Source organism: Heptranchias perlo, unplaced genomic scaffold (genome assembly GCF_035084215.1).
Source record: "Heptranchias perlo isolate sHepPer1 unplaced genomic scaffold, sHepPer1.hap1 HAP1_SCAFFOLD_326, whole genome shotgun sequence".
Classification (NCBI taxonomy): domain Eukaryota; kingdom Metazoa; phylum Chordata; class Chondrichthyes; order Hexanchiformes; family Hexanchidae; genus Heptranchias; species Heptranchias perlo.
In genome coordinates, this window is record NW_027139338.1 from 247,501 (window position 1) to 273,129 (window position 25,629).

Genomic DNA, 25,629 nt, shown 5'->3' on the forward strand with positions numbered 1-25,629 from the left:
AGAGAACAGGAGGGAGAGAGAGAACAGGAGGGAGAGAGAGAACAGGAGGGAGAGAGAGAGAACAGGAGGGAGAGAGAGAGAACAGGAGGGAGAGAGAGAACAGGAGGGAGAGAGAGAACAGGAGGGAGAGAGAGAACAGGAGGGGGAGAGAGAACAGGAGGGAGAGAGAGAACAGGAGGGAGAGAGAGAACAGGAGAGAGAGAGAACAGGAGAGAGAGAGAACAGGAGAGAGAGAGAGCAGGAGAGAGAGAGAGCAGGAGAGAGAGAGAGCAGGAGAGAGAGCGAGCAGGAGAGAGAGACAGAACAGGAGAGAGAGAGAGAGAACAGGAGAGAGAGAGAAATAGGAGAGAGAGAGAGAGAGAGAACAGGAGAGAGAGAGAGAGAACAGGGGAGAGAGAGAGAACAGGGGAGAGAGAGAGAGCAGGAGAGAGGGATAGAACAGGAGAGAGAGAACAGGAGAGAGAGAAATAGGAGAGGGAGAAAGAGAACAGGAGAGAGAGAGAGAGCAGGAGAGAGAGAGAAAGAACAGGAGAGAGAGAGTAAGAACAGGAGAGAGAGAGAAAGAACAGGAGAGAGAGAAATAGGAGAGGGAGAAAGAGAAAAGGAGAAAGGGTGACAACAGTAGAGAGAGGGATCAGGAGTGAAAGGGAGAAAAGGAGGGAGAGAGAACAGGAGGGAGAGAGAGAACAGGAGGGAGAGAGAGAACAGGAGGGAGAGAGAGGACAGGAGGGAGAGAGAGGACAGGAGGGAGAGAGAGGACAGGAGGGAGAGAGAGGACAGGAGGGAGAGAGAGGACAGGAGGGAGAGAGAGGACAGGAGGGAGAGAGAGGACAGGAGGGAGAGAGAGAACAGGAGGGAGAGAGAGAACAGGAGGGAGAGAGAGAACAGGAGGGAGAGAGAGAACAGGAGGGAGAGAGAGAACAGGAGGGAGAGAGAGAACAGGAGGGAGAGAGAGAACAGGAGGGAGAGAGAGAACAGGAGGGAGAGAGAGAGAACAGGAGGGAGAGAGAGAACAGGAGGGAGAGAGAGAACAGGAGGGAGAGAGAGAACAGGAGGGAGAGAGAGAACAGGAGGGAGAGAGAGAACAGGAGGGAGAGAGAGAACAGGAGGGAGAGAGAGAACAGGAGGGAGAGAGAGAACAGGAGGGAGAGAGAGAACAGGAGGGAGAGAGAGAACAGGAGGGAGAGAGAGAACAGGAGGGAGAGAGAGAACAGGAGGGAGAGAGAGAACAGGAGGGAGAGAGAGAACAGGAGGGAGAGAGAGAACAGGAGGGAGAGAGAGAACAGGAGGGAGAGAGAGAACAGGAGGGAGAGAGAGAACAGGAGGGAGAGAAAGAGCAGGAGGGAGAGAAAGAGCAGGAGGGAGAGAAAGAGCAGGAGGGAGAGAAAGAGCAGGAGGGAGAGAAAGAGCAGGAGGGAGAGAAAGAACAGGAAAGAAAGAGAGAGAACAGGAGGGAGAGAAAAAACAGGAGGGAGAGAAAGAACAGGAGAGAGAGAGAGAGAACAGCAGAGAGCGGGATCAGGAGTGAAAGAGAGAATAGCAGAGAGAGAGAACAGGAGAGAGAGAGAGAGAGAACAGGAGAGAGAGAGAGAACAGGAGAGAGAGAGAGAACAGTCACGACATCCCACTCCCCTCAGTCACTGCATCCCACTCCCCTCAGTCACTGCATCCCACTCCCCTCAGTCACTGCATCCCACTCCCCTCAGTCACTGCATCCCACTCCCCTCGGTTTGAGACTGGATGATTCTCAGGGACTGAGCATTTCAGGAGTCCCATTGGGTGAAGAGTCTGTTTGAATGAACCCACGAGACTGATACCTGAGTCTGCAGACCCCGCTGGGATAGAGGACGGACTCTCAGTGGATTCACGAGTCGTTTGTTCCTCGGGTCCCTGACTTGTGGATGTCTCTGGATCTGTAATAAAGGGACAGAAACATGGGAGAGTGCAGGAGTGGAGAACACACGGACAGGTCATCGGGCTGGGACTGGAGTCCGGAGAATGGGAGACACCGGTCTCAATATAACCGACAATCATCCAATCCCACTCCCCTCAGTCACTGCGTCCCACTGCCCTCAGACCCTCCGTCCCACTGCCCTCAGACCCTCCGTCCCACTGCCCTCAGACCCTCCGTCCCACTGCCCTCAGACCCTCCGTCCCACTGCCCTCAGACCCTCCGTCCCACTGCCCTCAGACCCTCCGTCCCACTCCCCTCAGACCCTCCGTCCCACTCCCCTCAGACCCTCCGTCCCACTCCCCTCAGACCCTCCGTCCCACTCCCCTCAGACCCTCCGTCCCACTCCCCTCAGACCCTCCGTCCCACTCCCCTCAGACCCTCCGTCCCACTCCCCTCAGACCCTCCGTCCCACTCCCCTCAGACCCTCCGTCCCACTCCCCTCAGACCCTCCGTCCCACTCCCCTCAGACCCTCCGTCCCACTCCCCTCAGACCCTCCGTCCCACTCCCCTCAGACCCTCCGTCCCACTCCCCTCAGACCCTCCGTCCCACTCCCCTCAGACCCTCCGTCCCACTCCCCTCAGACCCTGCGCCCCACTCCCCTCAGCCACTGCGCCCCACTCCCCTCAGCCACTGCGCCCCACTCCCCTCAGCCACTGCGCCCCACTCCCCTCAGCCACTGCGCCCCACTCCCCTCAGCCACTGCGCCCCACTCCCCTCAGTCCCTCCGTCCCACTCCCCTCAGTCCCTCCGTCCCACTCCCCTCAGTCCCTCCGTCCCACTCCCCTCAGACCCTCCGTCCCACTCCCCTCAGACCCTCCGTCCCACTCCCCTCAGACCCTCCGTCCCACTCCCCTCAGACCCTCCGTCCCACTCCCCTCAGACCCTCCGTCCCACTCCCCTCAGACCCTCCGTCCCACTCCCCTCAGACCCTCCGTCCCACTCCCCTCAGACCCTCCGTCCCACTCCCCTCAGACCCTCCGTCCCACTCCCCTCAGACCCTCCGTCCCACTCCCCTCAGACCCTCCGTCCCACTCCCCTCAGTCACTGCGTCCCACTCCCCTCAGTCACTGCGTCCCACTCCCCTCAGTCACTGCGTCCCACTCCCCTCAGTCACTGCGTCCCACTCCCCTCAGTCACTGCGTCCCACTCCCCTCAGTCACTGCGTCCCACTCCCCTCAGTCACTGCGTCCCACTCCCCTCAGTCACTGCGTCCCACTCCCCTCAGTCACTGCGTCCCACTCCCCTCAGTCACTGCGTCCCACTCCCCTCAGTCACTGCGTCCCACTCCCCTCAGTCACTGCGTCCCACTCCCCTCAGTCACTGCGTCCCACTCCCCTCAGTCACTGCGTCCCACTCCCCTCAGTCACTGCGTCCCACTCCCCTCAGTCACTGCGTCCCACTCCCCTCAGTCCCTCCGTCCCACTCCCCTCAGACCCTCCGTCCCACTCCCCTCAGACCCTCCGTCCCACTCCCCTCAGACCCTCCGTCCCACTCCCCTCAGACCCTCCGTCCCACTCCCCTCAGACCCTCCGTCCCACTCCCCTCAGACCCTCCGTCCCACTCCCCTCAGACCCTCCGTCCCACTCCCCTCAGACCCTCCGTCCCACTCCCCTCAGACCCTCCGTCCCACTCCCCTCAGACCCTCCGTCCCACTCCCCTCAGACCCTCCGTCCCACTCCCCTCAGACCCTCCGTCCCACTCCCCTCAGACCCTCCGTCCCACTCCCCTCAGACCCTCCGTCCCACTCCCCTCAGACCCTCCGTCCCACTCCCCTCAGACCCTCCGTCCCACTCCCCTCAGACCCTCCGTCCCACTCCCCTCAGACCCTCCGTCCCACTCCCCTCAGACCCTCCGTCCCACTCCCCTCAGACCCTCCGTCCCACTCCCCTCAGACCCTCCGTCCCACTCCCCTCAGACCCTCCGTCCCACTCCCCTCAGACCCTCCGTCCCACTCCCCTCAGACCCTCCGTCCCACTCCCCTCAGACCCTCCGTCCCACTCCCCTCAGACCCTCCGTCCCACTCCCCTCAGACCCTCCGTCCCACTCCCCTCAGACCCTCCGTCCCACTCCCCTCAGACCCTCCGTCCCACTCCCCTCAGACCCTCCGTCCCACTCCCCTCAGACCCTCCGTCCCACTCCCCTCAGACCCTCCGTCCCACTCCCCTCAGACCCTCCGTCCCACTCCCCTCAGACCCTCCGTCCCACTCCCCTCAGACCCTCCGTCCCACTCCCCTCAGACCCTCCGTCCCACTCCCCTCAGACCCTCCGTCCCACTCCCCTCAGACCCTCCGTCCCACTCCCCTCAGACCCTCCGTCCCACTCCCCTCAGACCCTCCGTCCCACTCCCCTCAGACCCTCCGTCCCACTCCCCTCAGACCCTCCGTCCCACTCCCCTCAGACCCTCCGTCCCACTCCCCTCAGACCCTCCGTCCCACTCCCCTCAGACCCTCCGTCCCACTCCCCTCAGACCCTCCGTCCCACTCCCCTCAGACCCTCCGTCCCACTCCCCTCAGACCCTCCGTCCCACTCCCCTCAGACCCTCCGTCCCACTCCCCTCAGACCCTCCGTCCCACTCCCCTCAGACCCTCCGTCCCACTCCCCTCAGACCCTCCGTCCCACTCCCCTCAGACCCTCCGTCCCACTCCCCTCAGACCCTCCGTCCCACTCCCCTCAGACCCTCCGTCCCACTCCCCTCAGACCCTCCGTCCCACTCCCCTCAGACCCTCCGTCCCACTCCCCTCAGACCCTCCGTCCCACTCCCCTCAGACCCTCCGTCCCACTCCCCTCAGACCCTCCGTCCCACTCCCCTCAGACCCTCCGTCCCACTCCCCTCAGACACTCCGTCCCACTCCCCTCAGACACTCCGTCCCACTCCCCTCAGACACTCCGTCCCACTCCCCTCAGACACTCCGTCCCACTCCCCTCAGACACTCCGTCCCACTCCCCTCAGACACTCCGTCCCACTCCCCTCAGACACTCCGTCCCACTCCCCTCAGACACTCCGTCCCACTCCCCTCAGACACTCCGTCCCACTCCCCTCAGACACTCCGTCCCACTCCCCTCAGACACTCCGTCCCACTCCCCTCAGACACTCCGTCCCACTCCCCTCAGACACTCCGTCCCACTCCCCTCAGACACTCCGTCCCACTCCCCTCAGACACTCCGTCCCACTCCCCTCAGACACTCCGTCCCACTCCCCTCAGACACTCCGTCCCACTCCCCTCAGACACTCCGTCCCACTCCCCTCAGACACTCCGTCCCACTCCCCTCAGACACTCCGTCCCACTCCCCTCAGACACTCCGTCCCACTCCCCTCAGACACTCCGTCCCACTCCCCTCAGACACTCCGTCCCACTCCCCTCAGACACTCCGTCCCACTCCCCTCAGACACTCCGTCCCACTCCCCTCAGACACTCCGTCCCACTCCCCTCAGACACTCCGTCCCACTCCCCTCAGACACTCCGTCCCACTCCCCTCAGACACTCCGTCCCACTCCCCTCAGACACTCCGTCCCACTCCCCTCAGACACTCCGTCCCACTCCCCTCAGACACTCCGTCCCACTCCCCTCAGACACTCCGTCCCACTCCCCTCAGACACTCCGTCCCACTCCCCTCAGACACTCCGTCCCACTCCCCTCAGACACTCCGTCCCACTCCCCTCAGACACTCCGTCCCACTCCCCTCAGACACTCCGTCCCACTCCCCTCAGACACTCCGTCCCACTCCCCTCAGACACTCCGTCCCACTCCCCTCAGACACTCCGTCCCACTCCCCTCAGACACTCCGTCCCACTCCCCTCAGACACTCCGTCCCACTCCCCTCAGACACTCCGTCCCACTCCCCTCAGACACTCCGTCCCACTCCCCTCAGACACTCCGTCCCACTCCCCTCAGACACTCCGTCCCACTCCCCTCAGACACTCCGTCCCACTCCCCTCAGACACTCCGTCCCACTCCCCTCAGACACTCCGTCCCACTCCCCTCAGACACTCCGTCCCACTCCCCTCAGACACTCCGTCCCACTCCCCTCAGACACTCCGTCCCACTCCCCTCAGACACTCCGTCCCACTCCCCTCAGACACTCCGTCCCACTCCCCTCAGACACTCCGTCCCACTCCCCTCAGACACTCCGTCCCACTCCCCTCAGACACTCCGTCCCACTCCCCTCAGACACTCCGTCCCACTCCCCTCAGACACTCCGTCCCACTCCCCTCAGACACTCCGTCCCACTCCCCTCAGACACTCCGTCCCACTCCCCTCAGACACTCCGTCCCACTCCCCTCAGACACTCCGTCCCACTCCCCTCAGACACTCCGTCCCACTCCCCTCAGACACTCCGTCCCACTCCCCTCAGACACTCCGTCCCACTCCCCTCAGACACTCCGTCCCACTCCCCTCAGACACTCCGTCCCACTCCCCTCAGACACTCCGTCCCACTCCCCTCAGACACTCCGTCCCACTCCCCTCAGACACTCCGTCCCACTCCCCTCAGACACTCCGTCCCACTCCCCTCAGACACTCCGTCCCACTCCCCTCAGACACTCCGTCCCACTCCCCTCAGACACTCCGTCCCACTCCCCTCAGACACTCCGTCCCACTCCCCTCAGACACTCCGTCCCACTCCCCTCAGACACTCCGTCCCACTCCCCTCAGACACTCCGTCCCACTCCCCTCAGACACTCCGTCCCACTCCCCTCAGACACTCCGTCCCACTCCCCTCAGACACTCCGTCCCACTCCCCTCAGACACTCCGTCCCACTCCCCTCAGACACTCCGTCCCACTCCCCTCAGACACTCCGTCCCACTCCCCTCAGACACTCCGTCCCACTCCCCTCAGACACTCCGTCCCACTCCCCTCAGACACTCCGTCCCACTCCCCTCAGACCCTCCGTCCCACTCCCCTCAGACCCTCCGTCCCACTCCCCTCAGTCACTGCGTCCCACACCCCTCAGTCACTGCGTCCCACTCCCCTCAGACCCTCCGTCCCACTCCCCTCAGTCACTGCGTCCCACACCCCTCAGTCACGACATCCCACTCCCCCCAGTAACGACATTCCACTCCCCTCAGACCCTCCATCCCACTCCCCTCAGACCCACCATCCCACTCCCCTCAGTCACAGCTTCCCACTCCCCTCAGTCACAGCTTCCCACTCCCCTCAGTCACAGCTTCCCACTCCCCTCAGTCACAGCTTCCCACTCCCCTCAGTCACAGCTTCCCACTCCCCTCAGTCACAGCTTCCCACTCCCCTCAGTCACAGCTTCCCACTCCCCTCAGTCACAGCTTCCCACTCCCCTCAGTCACAGCTTCCCACTCCCCTCAGTCACAGCTTCCCACTCCCCTCAGTCACAGCTTCCCACTCCCCTCAGTCACAGCTTCCCACTCCCCTCAGTCACAGCTTCCCACTCCCCTCAGTCACAGCTTCCCACTCCCCTCAGTCACAGCTTCCCACTCCCCTCAGTCACAGCTTCCCACTCCCCTCAGTCACAGCTTCCCACTCCCCTCAGTCACAGCTTCCCACTCCCCTCAGTCACAGCTTCCCACTCCCCTCAGTCACAGCTTCCCACTCCCCTCAGTCACAGCTTCCCACTCCCCTCAGTCACAGCTTCCCACTCCCCTCAGTCACAGCTTCCCACTCCCCTCAGTCACAGCTTCCCACTCCCCTCAGTCACAGCTTCCCACTCCCCTCAGTCACAGCTTCCCACTCCCCTCAGTCACAGCTTCCCACTCCCCTCAGTCACAGCTTCCCACTCCCCTCAGTCACAGCTTCCCACTCCCCTCAGTCACAGCTTCCCACTCCCCTCAGTCACAGCTTCCCACTCCCCTCAGTCACAGCTTCCCACTCCCCTCAGTCACAGCATCCCACTCCCCTCAGTCACAGCATCCCACTCCCCTCAGTCACAGCATCCCACTCCCCTCAGTCACAGCATCCCACTCCCCTCAGTCACAGCATCCCACTCCCCTCAGTCACAGCTTCCCACTCCCCTCAGTCACAGCTTCCCACTCCCCTCAGTCACAGCTTCCCACTCCCCTCAGTCACAGCTTCCCACTCCCCTCAGTCACAGCTTCCCACTCCCCTCAGTCACAGCTTCCCACTCCCCTCAGTCACAGCTTCCCACTCCCCTCAGTCACAGCATCCCACTCCCCTCAGTCACGGCATCCCACTCCCCTCAGTCACAGCATCCCACTCCCCTCAGTCACAGCATCCCACTCCCCTCAGTCACAGCATCCCACTCCCCTCAGTCACAGCATCCCACTCCCCTCAGTCACAGCATCCCACTCCCCTCAGTCACAGCATCCCACTCCCCTCAGTCACAGCATCCCACTCCCCTCAGTCACAGCATCCCACTCCCCTCAGTCACAGCATCCCACTCCCCTCAGTCACAGCATCCCACTCCCCTCAGTCACAGCATCCCACTCCCCTCAGTCACAGTTCCCACTCCCCTCAGTCACAGCTTCCCACTCCCCTCAGTCACAGATCCCACTCCCCTCAGTCACAGCATCCCACTCCCCTCAGTCACAGCATCCCACTCCCCTCAGTCACTGCATCCCACTCCCCTCAGTCACTGCATCCCACTCCCCTCAGTCACTGCATCCCACTCCCCTCAGTCACGGCATCCCACTCCCCTCAGTCACGGCATCCCACTCCCCTCAGTCACGGCATCCCACTCCCCTCAGTCACGGCATCCCACTCCCCTCAGTCACGGCATCCCACTCCCCTCAGTCACGGCATCCCACTCCCCTCAGTCACGGCATCCCACTCCCCTCAGTCACGGCATCCCACTCCCCTCAGTCACGGCATCCCACTCCCCTCAGTCACGGCATCCCACTGCCCTCAGTCACGGCATCCCACTGCCCTCAGTCTCCAATCCCACTCGCCTCAGTCACTACATCCCACTCCCCTCAGTCACAGCTTCCCACTCCCCTCGGTTTGAGACTGGGTGATTCTCAGGGACTGAGTATTTCAGGAGTCCCATTGGGTGAAGAGTCTGTTTGAATGAACCCACAAGACTGATACCTGAGTCTGCAGACCCCGCTGGGATCGAGGACGGACTCTCAGCGGATTCTAGAGTCGTTTGTTCCTCGGGTCCCTGACTTGTGGATGTCTCTGGATCTGTAATAAAGGGACAGAAACATGGGAGAGTGCAGGAGTGGAGAACACACGGACAGGTCATCGGGCTGGTACTGGAGTCCGGAGAATGGGAGACACCGGTCTTAATATAACCGACAATCATCCAATCCCACTCCCCTCAGTCACTGCGTCCCACTCCCCTCAGTCACTGCGTCCCACTGCCCTCAGTCACTGCGTCCCACTGCCCTCAGTCACTGCGTCCCACTGCCCTCAGTCACTGCGTCCCACTGCCCTCAGTCACTGCGTCCCACTGCCCTCAGTCACTGCGTCCCAATGCCCTCAGTCACTGCGTCCCAATGCCCTCAGACCCTCCGTCCCACTCCCCTCAGACCCTCCGTCCCACTCCCCTCAGACTCTCCGTCCCACTCCCCTCAGACCCTCCGTCCCACTCCCCTCAGACCCTCCGTCCCACTCCCCTCAGACCCTCCGTCCCACTCCCCTCAGACCCTCCGTCCCACTCCCCTCAGACCCTCCGTCCCACTCCCCTCAGCCACTGCGCCCCACTCCCCATAGGCACTGCGCCCCACTCCCCATAGGCACTGCGCCCCACTCCCCTCAGCCACTGCGCCCCACTCCCCTCAGTCACTGCGCCCCACTCCCCTCAGTCACTGCGCCCCACTCCCCTCAGTCACTGCGCCCCACTCCCCTCAGTCCCTCCGTCCCACTCCCCTCAGTCCCTCCGTCCCACTCCCCTCAGACCCTCCGTCCCACTCCCCTCAGACCCTCCGTCCCACTCCCCTCAGACCCTCCGTCCCACTCCCCTCAGACCCTCCGTCCCACTCCCCTCAGACCCTCCGTCCCACTCCCCTCAGACCCTCCGTCCCACTCCCCTCAGATCCTCCGTCCCACTCGCCTCAGACCCTCCGTCTCACTCCCCTCAGTCACTGCGTCCCACTCCCCTCAGTCACTGCGTCCCACTCCCCTCAGTCACTGCGTCCCACTCCCCTCAGACCCTCCGTCCCACTCCCCTCAGACCCTCCGTCCCACTCCCCTCAGTCACTGCGTCCCACTCCCCTCAGACCCTCCGTCCCACTCCCCTCAGACCCTCCGTCCCACTCCCCTCAGACCCTCCGTCCCACTCCCCTCAGACCCTCCGTCCCACTCCCCTCAGACCCTGCGTCCCACTCCCCTCAGACCCTCCGTCCCACTCCCCTCTGACCCTCCGTCCCACTCCCCTCTGACCCTCCGTCCCACTCCCCTCTGACCCTCCGTCCCACTCCCCTCTGACCCTCCGTCCCACTCCCCTCTGACCCTCCGTCCCACTCCCCTCAGTCACTGCGTCCCACACCCCTCAGTCACTGCGTCCCACACCCCTCAGTCACTGCGTCCCACTCCCCTCAGTCACTGCGTCCCACTCCCCTCAGTCACTGCGTCCCACTCCCCTCAGTCACTGCGTCCCACTCCCCTCAGTCACTGCGTCCCACTCCCCTCAGTCACTGCGTCCCACTCCCCTCAGTCACTGCGTCCCACTCCCCTCAGTCACTGCGTCCCACTCCCCTCAGTCACTGCGTCCCACTCCCCTCAGTCACTGCGTCCCACTCCCCTCAGTCACTGCGTCCCACTCCCCTCAGTCACTGCGTCCCACTCCCCTCAGTCACTGCGTCCCACTCCCCTCAGTCACTGCGTCCCACTCCCCTCAGTCACTGCGTCCCACTCCCCTCAGTCACTGCGTCCCACTCCCCTCAGTCACTGCGTCCCACTCCCCTCAGTCACTGCGTCCCACTCCCCTCAGTCACTGCGTCCCACTCCCCTCAGTCACTGCGTCCCACTCCCCTCAGTCACTGCGTCCCACTCCCCTCAGTCACTGCGTCCCACTCCCCTCAGTCACTGCGTCCCACTCCCCTCAGTCACTGCGTCCCACTCCCCTCAGTCACTGCGTCCCACTCCCCTCAGTCACTGCGTCCCACTCCCCTCAGTCACTGCGTCCCACTCCCCTCAGTCACTGCGTCCAACTCCCCTCAGTCACTGCGTCCCACTCCCCTCAGTCACGGCGTCCCACTCCCCTCAGTCACGGCGTCCCACTCCCCTCAGTCACGGCGTCCCACTCCCCTCAGTCACGGCGTCCCACTCCCCTCAGTCAAGGCATCCCACTCCCCTCAGTCACGGCATCCCACTCCCCTCAGTCACGGCATCCCACTGCCCTCAGTCACGGCATCCCACTGCCCTCAGTCTCCAATCCCACTCGCCTCAGTCACTACATCCCACTCCCCTCAGTCACAGCTTCCCACTCCCCTCGGTTTGAGACTGGGTGATTCTCAGGGACTGAGCATTTCAGGAGTCCCATTGGGTGAAGAGTCTGTTTGAATGAACCCACAAGACTGATACCTGAGTCTGGAGACCCCGCTGGGATAGAGGACGGACTCTCAGCGGATTCTCGAGTCGTTTGTTCCTCGGGTCCCTGACTTGTTGAAGTCTCTGGATCTGTAATAAAGGGACAGAAACATGGGAGAGTGCAGGAGTGGAGAACACACGGGCAGGTCATCGGGCTGGTACTGGAGTCCGGAGAACGGGAGACACCGGTCTTAATATCACCCAGAATCATCCAATCCCACTCCCCTCAGACACTGCATCCCACTCCCCTCAGTCACTACATCCCACTCCCCTCAGTCACAGCTTCCCACTCCCCCTCAGTCACAGCTTCCCACTCCCCTCAGTCACTGCGTCCCACTGCCCTCAGTCACTGCGTCCCACTGCCCTCAGTCACTGCGTCCCACTGCCCTCAGTCACTGCGTCCCAATGCCCTCAGTCACTGCGTCCCACTGCCCTCAGTCACTGCGTCCCACTGCCCTCAGTCACTGCGTCCCACTGCCCTCAGTCACTGCGTCCCAATGCCCTCAGTCACTGCGTCCCACTCCCCTCAGACCCTCCGTCCCACTCCCCTCAGACCCTCCGTCTCACTCCCCTCAGACCCTCCGTCCCACTCCCCTCAGCCACTGCGCCCCACTCCCCATAGCCACTGCGCCCCACTCCCCTCAGCCACTGCGCCCCACTCCCCTCAGTCACTGCGCCCACTCCCCTCAGTCACTGCGCCCCTCTCCCCTCAGTCACTGCGTCCCACTCCCCTCAGTCCCTCCGTCCCACTCCCCTCAGTCACTGCGTCCCACTCCCCTCAGTCACAGCTTCCCACTCCCCTCAGTCCCTCCGTCCCACTCCCCTCAGCCACTGCGCCCCACTCCCCATAGCCACTGCGCCCCACTCCCCTCAGTCACTGCGTCCCACTCCCCTCAGTCCCTCCGTCCCACTCCCCTCAGTCACTGCGTCCCACTCCCCTCAGTCACTGCGTCCCACTCCCCTCAGTCCCTCCGTCCCACTCCCCTCAGTCCCTCCGTCCCACTCCCCTCAGTCCCTCCGTCCCACTCCCCTCAGTCACTGCGTCCCACTCCCCTCAGTCCCTCCGTCCCACTCGCCTCAGTCACTCCGTCCCACTCCCCTCAGTCCCTCCGTCCCACTCCCCTCAGTCCCTCCGTCCCACTCCCCTCAGCCACTGCGCCCCACTCCCCAGAGCCACTGCGCCCCACTCCCCTCAGCCACTGCGCCCCACTCCCCTCAGCCACTGCGCCCCACTCCCCTCAGTCCCTCCGTCCCACTCCCCTCAGACCCTCCGTCCCACTCCCCTCAGACCCTCCGTCCCACTCCCCTCAGACCCTCCGTCCCACTCCCCTCAGACCCTCCGTCCCACTCGCCTCAGACCCTCCGTCCCACTCGCCTCAGACCCTCCGTCCCACTCCCCTCAGTCACTGCGTCCCACTCCCCTCAGTCACTGCGTCCCACTCCCCTCAGTCACTGCGTCCCACTCCCCTCAGTCACTGCGTCCCACTCCCCTCAGTCACTGCGTCCCACTCCCCTCAGTCACTGCGTCCCACTCCCCTCAGTCACTGCGTCCCACTCCCCTCAGTCACTGCGTCCCACTCCCCTCAGTCACTGCGTCCCACTCCCCTCAGTCACTGCGTCCCACTCCCCTCAGTCACTGCGTCCCACTCCCCTCAGTCACTGCGTCCCACTCCCCTCAGTCACTGCGTCCCACTCCCCTCAGATCCTCCGTCCCACTCCCCTCAGTCACTGCGTCCCACTCCCCTCAGACCCTCCGTCCCACTCCCCTCAGACCCTCCGTCCCACTCCCCTCAGAACCTCCGTCCCACTCTCCTCAGACCCTCCGTCCCACTCCCCTCAGACCCTCCGTCCCACTCCCCTCAGACCCTCCGTCCCACTCCCCTCAGTCACTGCGTCCCACACCCCTCAGTCACTGCGTCCCACACCCCTCAGTCACTGCGTCCCACTCCCCTCAGTCACTGCGTCCCACTCCCCTCAGTCACTGCGTCCCACTCCCCTCAGTCACTGCGTCCCACTCCCCTCAGTCACTGCGTCCCACTCCCCTCAGTCACTGCGTCCCACTCCCCTCAGTCACTGCGTCCCACTCCCCTCAGTCACTGCGTCCCACTCCCCTCAGTCACTGCGTCCCACTCCCCTCAGTCACTGCGTCCCACTCCCCTCAGTCACTGCGTCCCACTCCCCTCAGTCACTGCGTCCCACTCCCCTCAGTCACTGCGTCCCACTCCCCTCAGTCACTGCGTCCCACTCCCCTCAGTCACTGCGTCCCACTCCCCTCAGTCACTGCGTCCCACTCCCCTCAGTCACTGCGTCCCACTCCCCTCAGTCACTGCGTCCCACTCCCCTCAGTCACTGCGTCCCACTCCCCTCAGTCACTGCGTCCCACTCCCCTCAGTCACTGCGTCCCACTCCCCTCAGTCACTGCGTCCCACTCCCCTCAGTCACTGCGTCCCACTCCCCTCAGTCACTGCGTCCCACTGCCCTCAGTCACCGCGTCCCACTGCCCTCAGTCACCGCGTCCCACTCCCCTCAGTCACCGCGTCCCACTCCCCTCAGTCACCGCGTCCCACTCCCCTCAGTCACCGCGTCCCACTCCCCTCAGACCCTCCGTCTCATTCCCCTCAGACCCTCCGTCCCACTCCCCTCAGACCCTCCGTCCCACTCCCCTCAGTCACTGCGTCCCACACCCCTCAGTCACTACATCCCACTCCCCTCAGTAACGACATTCCACTCCCCTCAGACCCTCCATCCCACTCCCCTCAGACCCTCCATCCCACGCCCCTCAGACCCTCCATCCCACTCCCCTCAGACCCTCCATCCCACTCCCCTCAGTCACGGCTTCCCACTCCCCTCAGTCACGGCTTCCCACTCCCCTCAGTCACGGCATCCCACTCCCCTCAGTCACGGCATCCCACTCCCCTCAGTCACGGCATCCCACTCCCCTCAGTCACGGCATCCCACTCCCCTCAGTCACGGCATCCCACTCCCCTCAGTCACGGCATCCCACTCCCCTCAGTCACGGCATCCCACTCCCCTCAGTCACGGCATCCCACTCCCCTCAGTCACGGCATCCCACTCCCCTCAGTCACGGCATCCCACTCCCCTCAGTCACGGCATCCCACTCCCCTCAGTCACGGCATCCCACTCCCCTCAGTCACGGCATCCCACTCCCCTCAGTCACGGCATCCCACTCCCCTCAGTCACGGCATCCCACTCCCCTCAGTCACGGCATCCCACTCCCCTCAGTCACGGCATCCCACTCCCCTCAGTCACGGCATCCCACTCCCCTCAGTCACGGCATCCCACTCCCCTCAGTCACGGCATCCCACTCCCCTCAGTCACGGCATCCCACTCCCCTCAGTCACGGCATCCCACTCCCCTCAGTCACGGCATCCCACTCCCCTCAGTCACGGCATCCCACTCCCCTCAGTCACGGCATCCCACTCCCCTCAGTCACGGCATCCCACTGCCCTCAGTCACGGCATCCCACTGCCCTCAGTCACGGCATCCCACTGCCCTCAGTCACGGCATCCCACTGCCCTCAGTCTCCAATCCCACTCCCCTCAGTCACTACATCCCACTCCCCTCAGTCACAGCTTCCCACTCCCCTCGGTTTGAGACTGGGTGATTCTCAGGGACTGAGCATTTCAGGAGTCCCATTGGGTGAAGAGTCTGTTTGAATGAACCCACAAGACTGATACCTGAGTCTGCAGACCCCGCTGGGATCGAGGACGGACTCTCAGCGGATTCTAGAGTCGTTTGTTCCTCGGGTCCCTGACTTGTGGATGTCTCTGGATCTGTAATAAAGGGACAGAAACATGGGAGAGTGCAGGAGTGGAGAACACACGGACAGGTCATCGGGCTGGGACTGGAGTCCGGAGAATGGGAGACACCGGTCTTAATATAACCCATAATCATCCAATCCCACTCCCCTCAGTCACTCTATCCCACTCCCCTCAGTCACAACATCCCACTCCCCTCAGTCACTACATCCCACTCCCCTCAGTCACCACATCCCACTCCCCTCAGTCACCACATCCCACTCCCCTCAGTAACTACATCCCACTCCCCTCAGTGACAATATCCAACTCCCCATAAAAACGACATCCCACTCCCCTCAGTGACAATATCCAACTCCCCATAAAAACGACATCCCACTCCCCTCAGTCACAGCTTCCCACTCCCCTCAGTCGAGAACAGACGATTCACCGACACTGGAGTGACCAGTGGGCCCTGGAGAGGGAGTGTGGGGTGTCCAGTGACACACTCGGGGCCTATCGTGACCCGTGGGCCCTGGAGAGGGAGTGTGGAGTGTCCAGTGATACACACGGGGCCTATCGTGACCTGTGGGCCCTGGAGAGGGAGTGTGGGGAGTCCAGTGATACACTCGGGGCCTATCGTGACCCAGTGGCCCTGGAGAGGGAGTGTGGGGTGTCCAGTGATACACACGGGGCCTATCGTGACCCGTGGGCCCTGGAGAGGGAGTGTGGGGAGTCCAGTGATACACTCGGGGCCTATCGTGACCCGTGGGCCCTGGAGAGGGAGTGTGGGGTGTCCAGTGATACACTCGGGGCCTATCGTGACCCGTGGGCCCTGGAGAGGGAGTGTGGGGTGTCCAGTGATACACTCGGGGCCTATCGCGACCCGTGGGCCCTGGAGAGGGAGTGTGGGGAGTCCAGTGATACACTCGGGGCCTATCGTGACCCGTGGGCCCTGGAAAGGGAGTATGGGGTGTCCAGTGATACACTCGGGGCCTATCGTGATCCGTGGGTCCTGGAGAGGGAGTGTGGGGTGTCCAGTGATACACTCGGGGCCTATCGTGACCCGTGGGCCCTGGAAAGTGAGTATGGGGTGTCCAGTGATACACTCGGGGCCTCTCGTGACCCGTGGGCCATGGAGTGGGAGTGTGGGGTGTCCAGTGATACACTCGGGGCCGATCTCAACCCGTGTGCCCTGCAGAGGGAGTGTGGGGTGTCCAGTGATACACTCGGGGCCTATCGTGACCCAGTGGCCCTGGAGAGGGAGTGTGGGGTGTCCAGTGATACACTCGGGCCCTATCGTGACCCGTGGGCCCTGGAGAGGGAGTGTGGGGTGTCCAGTGATACACTCGGGGTCTATCGTGACCCGTGGGCCCTGGAGAGGGAGTGTGGGGTGTCCAGTGATACACTCGGGGCCTATCGTGACCCGTGGCCCTGGAGAGGGAGTGTGGGGTGTCCAGTGATACACTCGGGGCCTATCGTGACCCGTGGGCCCTGGAGAGGGAGTGTGGGGAGTCCAGTGATACACTCGGGGCCTATCGTGACCCGTGGACCATGGAGAGGGAGTGTGGGGTGTCCAGTGATACACTCGGGGCCTATCGTGACCCGTGTGCCCTGGAGAGGGAGTGTGGGGTGTCCAGTGACAAACTCGGGGTCTATCGTGACCCGTGGGCCCTGGAGAGGGAGTGTGGGGTGTCCAGTGATACACTCGGGGCCTATCGTGACCCGTGGGCCTGGAGAGGGAGTGTGGGGTGTCCAGTGATACACTCGGGGCCTATCGTGACCGTGGGCCCTGGAGAGGGAGTGTGGGGTGTCCAGTGATACACGCGGGCCCTATCGTGACCCGTGGGCCCTGGAGAGGGAGTGTGGGGTGTCCAGTGATACACTCGGGGCCTATCGTGACCCGTGGGCCCTGGAGAGGGAGTGTGGGGTGTCCAGTGATACACTCGGGGCCTATCGTGACCCGTGGGCTCTGGAGAGGGAGTGTGGGGTGTCCAGTGATACACTCGGGGCCTATCGTGACCCGTGGGCCCTGGAGAGGGAGTGTGGGGTGTCCAGTGATACACTCGGGGCCTATCGTGACCTGTGGGCCCTGGAGAGGGAGTGTGGGGTGTCCAGTGATACACTCGGGGCCTCTCGTGACCCGTGGGCCCTGGAGAGGGAGTGTGGGGTGTCCAGTGATACACTCGGGGCCTATCGTGACCCGTGGGCCCTGGAGAGGGAGTGTGGGGAGTCCAGTGATACACTCGGGGCCTATCGTGACCCGTGGGCCCTGGAGAGGGAGTGTGGGGAGTCCAGTGATACACTCGGGGCCTATCGTGACCCGTGGGCCCTGGAGAGGGAGTGTGGGGAGTCCAGTGATACACTCGGGACCTATCGCGACCCGTGGGCCCTGGAGAGGGAGTGTGGGGTGTCCAGTGATACACTCGGGGCCTATCGTGACCCGTGGGCCCTGGAGAGGGAGTGTGGGGTGTCCAGTGATACACTCGGGACCTATCGTGACCTGTGGGCCCTGGAGAGGGAGTGTGGGGTGTCCAGTGATACACTCGGGACCTATCGTGACCCGTGGGCCCTGGAGGGGGAGTGTGGGGTGTCCAGTGATACACTCGGGCCCTATCGTGACCCGTGGGCCCTGGAGAGGAAGTGTGGGGTGTCCAGTGAAACACTCGGGACCTATCGTGACCCGTGGGCCCTGGAGGGGGAGTGTGGGGTGTCCAGTGATACACTCGGGGCCTATCGTGACCCGTGGGCCCTGGAGAGGGAGTGTGGGGTGTCCAGTGATACACTCGGGGCCTATCGTGACCCGTGGGCCCTGGAGAGGGAGTGTGGGGTGTCCAGTGATACACTCGGGGCCTATCGCGACCCGTGGGCCCTGGAGAGGGAGTGTGGGGAGTCCAGTGATACACTCGGGGCCTATCGTGACCCGTGGGCCCTGGAAAGGGAGTATGGGGTGTCCAGTGATACACTCGGGGCCTATCGTGACCCGTGGGTCCTGGAGAGGGAGTGTGGGGTGTCCAGTGATACACTCGGGGCCTATCGTGACCCGTGGGCCCTGGAAAGTGAGTATGGGGTGTCCAGTGATACACTCGGGGCCTCTCGTGACCCGTGGGCCATGGAGTGGGAGTGTGGGGTGTCCAGTGATACACTCGGGGCCTATCTCAACCCGTGTGCCCTGCAGAGGGAGTGTGGGGTGTCCAGTGATACACTCGGGGCCTATCGTGACCCGTGGGCCCTGGAGAGGGAGTGTGGGGTGTCCAGTGATACACTCGGGGCCTATCGTGACCCGTGGCCCTGGAGAGGGAGTGTGGGGTGTCCAGTGATACACTCGGGGTCTATCGTGACCCGTGGGCCCTGGTGAGGGAGTGTGGGGTGTCCAGTGATACACTCGGGGCCTATCGTGACCCGTGTGCCCTGGAGAGGGAGTGTGGGGTGTCCAGTGACAAACTCGGGGTCTATCGTGACCCGTGGGCCCTGGAGAGGGAGTGTGGGGTGTCCAGTGATACACTCGGGGCCTATCGTGACCCGTGGGCCCTGGAGAGGGAGTGTGGGGTGTCCAGTGATACACTCGGGGCCTATCGCGACCCGTGGGCCCTGGAGAGGGAGTGTGGGGTGTCCAGTGATACACTCGGGGCCTATCGCGACCCGTGGGCCCTGGAGAGGGAGTGTGGGGTGTCCAGTGATACACTCGGGGCCTATCGTGACCCGTGGCCCTGGAGAGGGAGTGTGGGGTGTCCAGTGATACACTCGGGGCCTATCGTGACCCGTGTGCCCTGGAGAGGGAGTGTGGGGTGTCCAGTGACAAACTCGGGGCCTATCGTGACCCGTGGGCCCTGGAGAGGGAGTGTGGGGAGTCCAGTGATACACTCGGGGCCTATCGTGACCCGTGGGCCCTGGAGAGGGAGTGTGGGGAGTCCAGTGATACACTCGGGGCCTATCGTGACCCGTGGGCCTGGAGAGGGAGTGTGGGGTGTCCAGTGATACACTCGGGGCCTATCGTGACCCGTGGGCCCTGGAGAGGGAGTGTGGGGTGTCCAGTGATACACTCGGGGCCTATCGTGACCCGTGGGCCCTGGAGAGGGAGTGTGGGGTGTCCAGTGATACACTCGGGGCCTATCGTGACCCGTGGGCCCTGGAGGGGGAGTGTGGGGTGTCCAGTGATACACTCGGGGCCTATCGCGACCTGTGGGCCCTGGAGAGGGAGTGTGGGGAGTCCAGTGATACACTCGGGGCCTATCGTGACCCGTGGGCCCTGGAGAGGGAGTGTGGGGTGTCCAGTAATACACTCGGGGCCTATCGTGACCCGTGGGCCCTGGAGAGGGAGTGTGGGGTGTCCAGTGATACACTCGGGGCCTATCGTGACCCGTGGGCCCTGGAGAGGGAGTGTGGGGTGTCCAGTGATAAACTCGGGGTCTATCGTGACCTGTGGGCCCTGGAGAGGGAGTGTGGGGTGTCCAGTGATACACTCGGGGCCTATCGTGACCCGTGGGCCCTGGAGAGGGAGTGTGGGGTGTCCAGTGATACACTCGGGGCCTATCGTGACCCGTGGGCCCTGGAGAGGGAGTGTGGGGTGTCCAGTGATACATTCGGGCCCTATCGTGACCCGTGGGCCCTGGAGAGGGAGTGTGGGGTGTCCAGTGATACACTCGGGCCCTATCGTGACCCGTGGGCCCTGGAGAGGGAGTGTGGGGTGTCCAGTGATACACTCGGGGCCTATCGTGACCCGTGGGCCCTGGAGAGGGAGTGTGGGGTGTCCAGTGATACACTCGGGGCCGATCGTGACCCGTGGGCCCTGGAGAGGGAGTGTGGGGAGTCCAGTGATACACTCGGGGCCTATCGTGACCCGTGGGCCCTGGAGAGGGAGTGTGGGGTGTCCAGTGATACACTCGGGCCCTATCGTGACCCGTGGGCCCTGGAGAGGGAGTGTGGGGAGTCCAGCGATACACTCGGGGCCTATCGTGACCCGTGGGCCCTGGAGGGGGAGTGTGGGGTGTCCAGTGATACACTCGGGGCCTATCGTGACCCATGGGCCCTGGAGAGGGAGTGTGGGGTGTCCAGTGATACACTCGGGGCCTATCGTGACCCGTGGGCCCTGGAGAGGGAGAGAGGGGAGTCCAGTGATACACTCGGGGCCTATCGTGACCCGTGGGCCCTGGAGAGGGAGTGAGGGGTGTGCAGTGATACACTCGGGACCTATCGTGACCCGTGGGCCCTGGAGAGGGAGTGAGGGGAGTCCAGTGATACACTCGGGGCCTATCGTGACCCGTGGGCCCTGGAGAGGGAGTGTGGGGTGTCCAGTGATACACTCGGGGCCTATCGTGACCCGTGGGCCCTGGAAAGTGAGTATGGGGTGTCCAGTGATACACTCGGGGCCTCTCGTGACCCGTGGGCCATGGAGTGGGAGTGTGGGGTGTCCAGTGATACACTCGGGGCCTATCTCAACCCGTGTGCCCTGCAGAGGGAGTGTGGGGTGTCCAGTGATACACTCGGGGCCTATCGTGACCCAGTGGCCCTGGAGAGGGAGTGTGGGGTGTCCAGTGAAACACTCGGGGCCTAACACGACCCGTGGGCCCTGGAGAGGGAGTGTGGGGTGTCCAGTGATACACTCGGGGCCTATCGTGACCCGTGGGCCCTGGAGAGGGAGTGTGGGGTGTCCAGTGATACACTCGGGGCCTATCGTGACCCGTGGCCCTGGAGAGGGAGTGTGGGGTGTCCAGTGATACACTCGGGGTCTATCGTGACCCGTGGGCCCTGGTGAGGGAGTGTGGGGTGTCCAGTGATACACTCGGGGCCTATCGTGACCCGTGTGCCCTGGAGAGGGAGTGTGGGGTGTCCAGTGACAAACTCGGGGTCTATCGTGACCCGTGGGCCCTGGAGAGGGAGTGTGGGGTGTCCAGTGATACACTCGGGGCCTATCGTGACCCGTGGGCCCTGGAGAGGGAGTGTGGGGTGTCCAGTGATACACTCGGGGCCTATCGCGACCCGTGGGCCCTGGAGAGGGAGTGTGGGGTGTCCAGTGATACACTCGGGGCCTATCGCGACCCGTGGGCCCTGGAGAGGGAGTGTGGGGTGTCCAGTGATACACTCGGGGCCTATCGTGACCCGTGGCCCTGGAGAGGGAGTGTGGGGTGTCCAGTGATACACTCGGGGCCTATCGTGACCCGTGTGCCCTGGAGAGGGAGTGTGGGGTGTCCAGTGACAAACTCGGGGCCTATCGTGACCCGTGGGCCCTGGAGAGGGAGTGTGGGGAGTCCAGTGATACACTCGGGGCCTATCGTGACCCGTGGGCCCTGGAGAGGGAGTGTGGGGAGTCCAGTGATACACTCGGGGCCTATCGTGACCCGTGGGCCTGGAGAGGGAGTGTGGGGTGTCCAGTGATACACTCGGGGCCTATCGTGACCCGTGGGCCCTGGAGAGGGAGTGTGGGGTGTCCAGTGATACACTCGGGGCCTATCGTGACCCGTGGGCCCTGGAGAGGGAGTGTGGGGAGTCCAGTGATACACTCGGGGCCTATCGTGACCCGTGGGCCCTGGAGAGGGAGTGTGGGGTGTCCAGTAATACACTCGGGGCCTATCGTGACCCGTGGGCCCTGGAGAGGGAGTGTGGGGTGTCCAGTGATACACTCGGGGCCTATCGTGACCCGTGGGCCCTGGAGAGGGAGTGTGGGGTGTCCAGTGATACACTCGGGGTCTATCGTGACCCGTGGGCCCTGGAGAGGGAGTGTGGGGTGTCCAGTGATACACTCGGGGCCTATCGTGACCCGTGGGCCCTGGAGAGGGAGTGTGGGGTGTCCAGTGATACACTCGGGGCCTATCGTGACCCGTGGGCCCTGGAGAGGGAGTGTGGGGTGTCCAGTGATACATTCGGGCCCTATCGTGACCCGTGGGCCCTGGAGAGGGAGTGTGGGGTGTCCAGTGATACACTCGGGCCCTATCGTGACCCGTGGGCCCTGGAGAGGGAGTGTGGGGTGTCCAGTGATACACTCGGGGCCTATCGTGACCCGTGGGCCCTGGAGAGGGAGTGTGGGGTGTCCAGTGATACACTCGGGGCCTATCGTCACCCGTGGGCCCTGGAGAGGGAGTGTGGGGTGTCCAGTGATACACTCGGGGCCTATCGTGACCCGTGGGTCCTGGAGAGGGAGTGTGGGGTGTCCAGTGATACACTCGGGGCCGATCGTGACCCGTGGGCCCTGGAGAGGGAGTGTGGGGAGTCCAGTGATACACTCGGGGCCTATCGTGACCCGTGGGCCCTGGAGAGGGAGTGTGGGGTGTCCAGTGATACACTCGGGCCCTATCGTGACCCGTGGGCCCTGGAGAGGGAGTGTGGGGAGTCCAGCGATACACTCGGGGCCTATCGTGACCCGTGGGCCCTGGAGGGGGAGTGTGGGGTGTCCAGTGATACACTCGGGGCCTATCGTGACCCATGGGCCCTGGAGAGGGAGTGTGGGGTGTCCAGTGATACACTCGGGGCCTATCGTGACCCGTGGGCCCTGGAGAGGGAGAGAGGGGAGTCCAGTGATACACTCGGGGCCTATCGTGACCCGTGGGCCCTGGAGAGGGAGTGAGGGGTGTGCAGTGATACACTCGGGACCTATCGTGACCCGTGGGCCCTGGAGAGGGAGTGAGGGGAGTCCAGTGATACACTCTGGGCCTATCGTGACCCGTGGGCCCTGGAAAGTGAGTATGGGGTGTCCAGTGATACACTCGGGGCCTCTCGTGACCCGTGGGCCATGGAGTGGGAGTGTGGGGTGTCCAGTGATACACTCGGGGCCTATCTCAACCCGTGTGCCCTGCAGAGGGAGTGTGGGGTGTCCAGTGATACACTCGGGGCCTATCGTGACCCAGTGGCCCTGGAGAGGGAGTGTGGGGTGTCCAGTGAAACACTCGGGGCCTAACACGACCCGTGGGCCCTGGAGAGGGAGTGTGGGGTGTCCAGTGATACACTCGGGGCCTATCGTGACCCGTGGCCCTGGAGAGGGAGTGTGGGGTGTCCAGTGATACACTCGGGGTCTATCGTGACCCGTGGGCCCTGGTGAGGGAGTGTGGGGTGTCCAGTGATACACTCGGGGCCTATCGTGACCCGTGTGCCCTGGAGAGGGAGTGTGGGGTGTCCAGTGACAAACTCGGGGTCTATCGTGACCCGTGGGCCCTGGAGAGGGAGTGTGGGGTGTCCAGTGATACACTCGGGGCCTATCGTGACCCGTGGGCCCTGGAGAGGGAGTGTGGGGTGTCCAGTGATACACTCGGGGCCTATCGCGACCCGTGGGCCCTGGAGAGGGAGTGTGGGGTGTCCAGTGATACACTCGGGGCCTATCGCGACCCGTGGGCCCTGGAGAGGGAGTGTGGGGTGTCCAGTGATACACTCGGGGCCTATCGTGACCCGTGGCCCTGGAGAGGGAGTGTGGGGTGTCCAGTGATACACTCGGGGCCTATCGTGACCCGTGTGCCCTGGAGAGGGAGTGTGGGGTGTCCAGTGACAAACTCGGGGCCTATCGTGACCCGTGGGCCCTGGAGAGGGAGTGTGGGGAGTCCAGTGATACACTCGGGGCCTATCGTGACCCGTGGGCCCTGGAGAGGGAGTGTGGGGAGTCCAGTGATACACTCGGGGCCTATCGTGACCCGTGGGCCTGGAGAGGGAGTGTGGGGTGTCCAGTGATACACTCGGGGCCTATCGTGACCCGTGGGCCCTGGAGAGGGAGTGTGGGGTGTCCAGTGATACACTCGGGGCCTATCGTGACCCGTGGGCCCTGGAGAGGGAGTGTGGGGTGTCCAGTGATACACTCGGGGCCTATCGTGACCCGTGGGCCCTGGAGGGGGAGTGTGGGGTGTCCAGTGATACACTCGGGGCCTATCGCGACCTGTGGGCCCTGGAGAGGGAGTGTGGGGAGTCCAGTGATACACTCGGGGCCTATCGTGACCCGTGGGCCCTGGAGAGGGAGTGTGGGGTGTCCAGTAATACACTCGGGGCCTATCGTGACCCGTGGGCCCTGGAGAGGGAGTGTGGGGTGTCCAGTGATACACTCGGGGTCTATCGTGACCTGTGGGCCCTGGAGAGGGAGTGTGGGGTGTCCAGTGATACACTCGGGGCCTATCGTGACCCGTGGGCCCTGGAGGGGGAGTGTGGGGTGTCCAGTGATACACTCGGGGCCTATCGTGACCCGTGGGCCCTGGAGAGGGAGTGTGGGGTGTCCAGTGATACACTCGGGGCCTATCGTGACCCGTGGGCCCTGGAGAGGGAGTGTGGGGAGTCCAGTGATACACTCGGGGCCTATCGTGACCCGTGGGCCCTGGAGAGGGAGTGTGGGGTGTCCAGTGATACACTCGGGGCCTATCGTGACCCGTGGGCCCTGGAGAGGGAGTGTGGGGTGTCCAGTGATACACTCGGGGCCTATCGTGACCCGTGGGCCCTGGAGAGGGAGTGTGGGGTGTCCAGTGATACATTCGGGCCCTATCGTGACCCGTGGGCCCTGGAGAGGGAGTGTGGGGTGTCCAGTGATACACTCGGGCCCTATCGTGACCCGTGGGCCCTGGAGAGGGAGTGTGGGGTGTCCAGTGATACACTCGGGGCCTATCGTGACCCGTGGGCCCTGGAGAGGGAGTGTGGGGAGTCCAGTGATACACTCAGGGCCTATCGTGACCCGTGGGCCCTGGAGAGGGAGTGTGGGGTGTCCAGTGATACACTCGGGCCCTATCGTGACCCGTGGGCCCTGGAGAGGGAGTGTGGGGTGTCCAGTGATACACTCGGGGCCCATCGTGACCCGTGGGCCCTGGAGGGGGAGTGTGGGGAGTCCAGTGATACACTCGGGGCCTATCGTGACCCGTGGGCCCTGGAGAGGGAGTGTGGGGAGTCCAGTGATACACTCGGGGCCTATCGTGACCCGTGGGCCCTGGAGAGGGAGTGTGGGGTGTCCAGTGATACACTCGGGGCCTATCGTGACCCGTGGGCCCTGGAGAGGGAGTGTGGGGAGTCCAGTGATACACTCGGGGCCGATCGTGACCCGTGGGCCCTGGAGAGGGAGTGTGGGGTGTCCAGTGATACACTCGGGGCCTATCGTGACCCGTGGGCCCTGGAGAGGGAGTGAGGGGTGTCCAGTGATACACTCGGGGCCTATCGTGACCCGTGGGCCCTGGAGAGGGAGTGTGGGGTGTCCAGTGATACACTCGGGGCCTATCGTGACCCCTGGGCCCTGGAGAGGGAGTGTGGGGAGTCCAGTGATACACTCGGGGCCTATCGTGACCCGTGGGCCCTGGAGAGGGAGTGTGGGGAGTCCAGTGATACACTCGGGGCCTATCGTGACCCCTGGGTCCTGGAGAGGGAGTGTGGGGTGTCCAGTGATACACTCGGGGCCTATCGCGACCCGTGGGCCCTGGAGAGGGAGTGAGGGGTGTCCAGTGATACACTCGGGGCCTATCGTGACCCGTGGGCCCTGGAGAGGGAGTGTGGGGTGTCCAGTGATACACTCG

General features: G+C 63.8%; 1 protein-coding gene across 2 annotated transcripts in view; it reads right to left on the reverse strand.

Moving 5' to 3' along the window:
* The window catches only part of LOC137311313 (uncharacterized), a 44,568-nt gene that overhangs the window by 5,788 nt on the left and 13,151 nt on the right, over positions 1–25,629 (reverse strand). For both annotated transcript variants that reach the window (XM_067978603.1, XM_067978602.1), the window contains exons 5-8: positions 15,113–15,208; positions 11,409–11,504; positions 8,970–9,065; positions 1,818–1,913 (exon numbers count right to left, since the gene is read on the reverse strand). In XM_067978603.1, the coding sequence (XP_067834704.1) occupies positions 1,818–1,913; positions 8,970–9,065; positions 11,409–11,504; positions 15,113–15,208 (384 nt within the window). The remainder of the gene's footprint in view (positions 1–1,817; positions 1,914–8,969; positions 9,066–11,408; positions 11,505–15,112; positions 15,209–25,629) is intronic.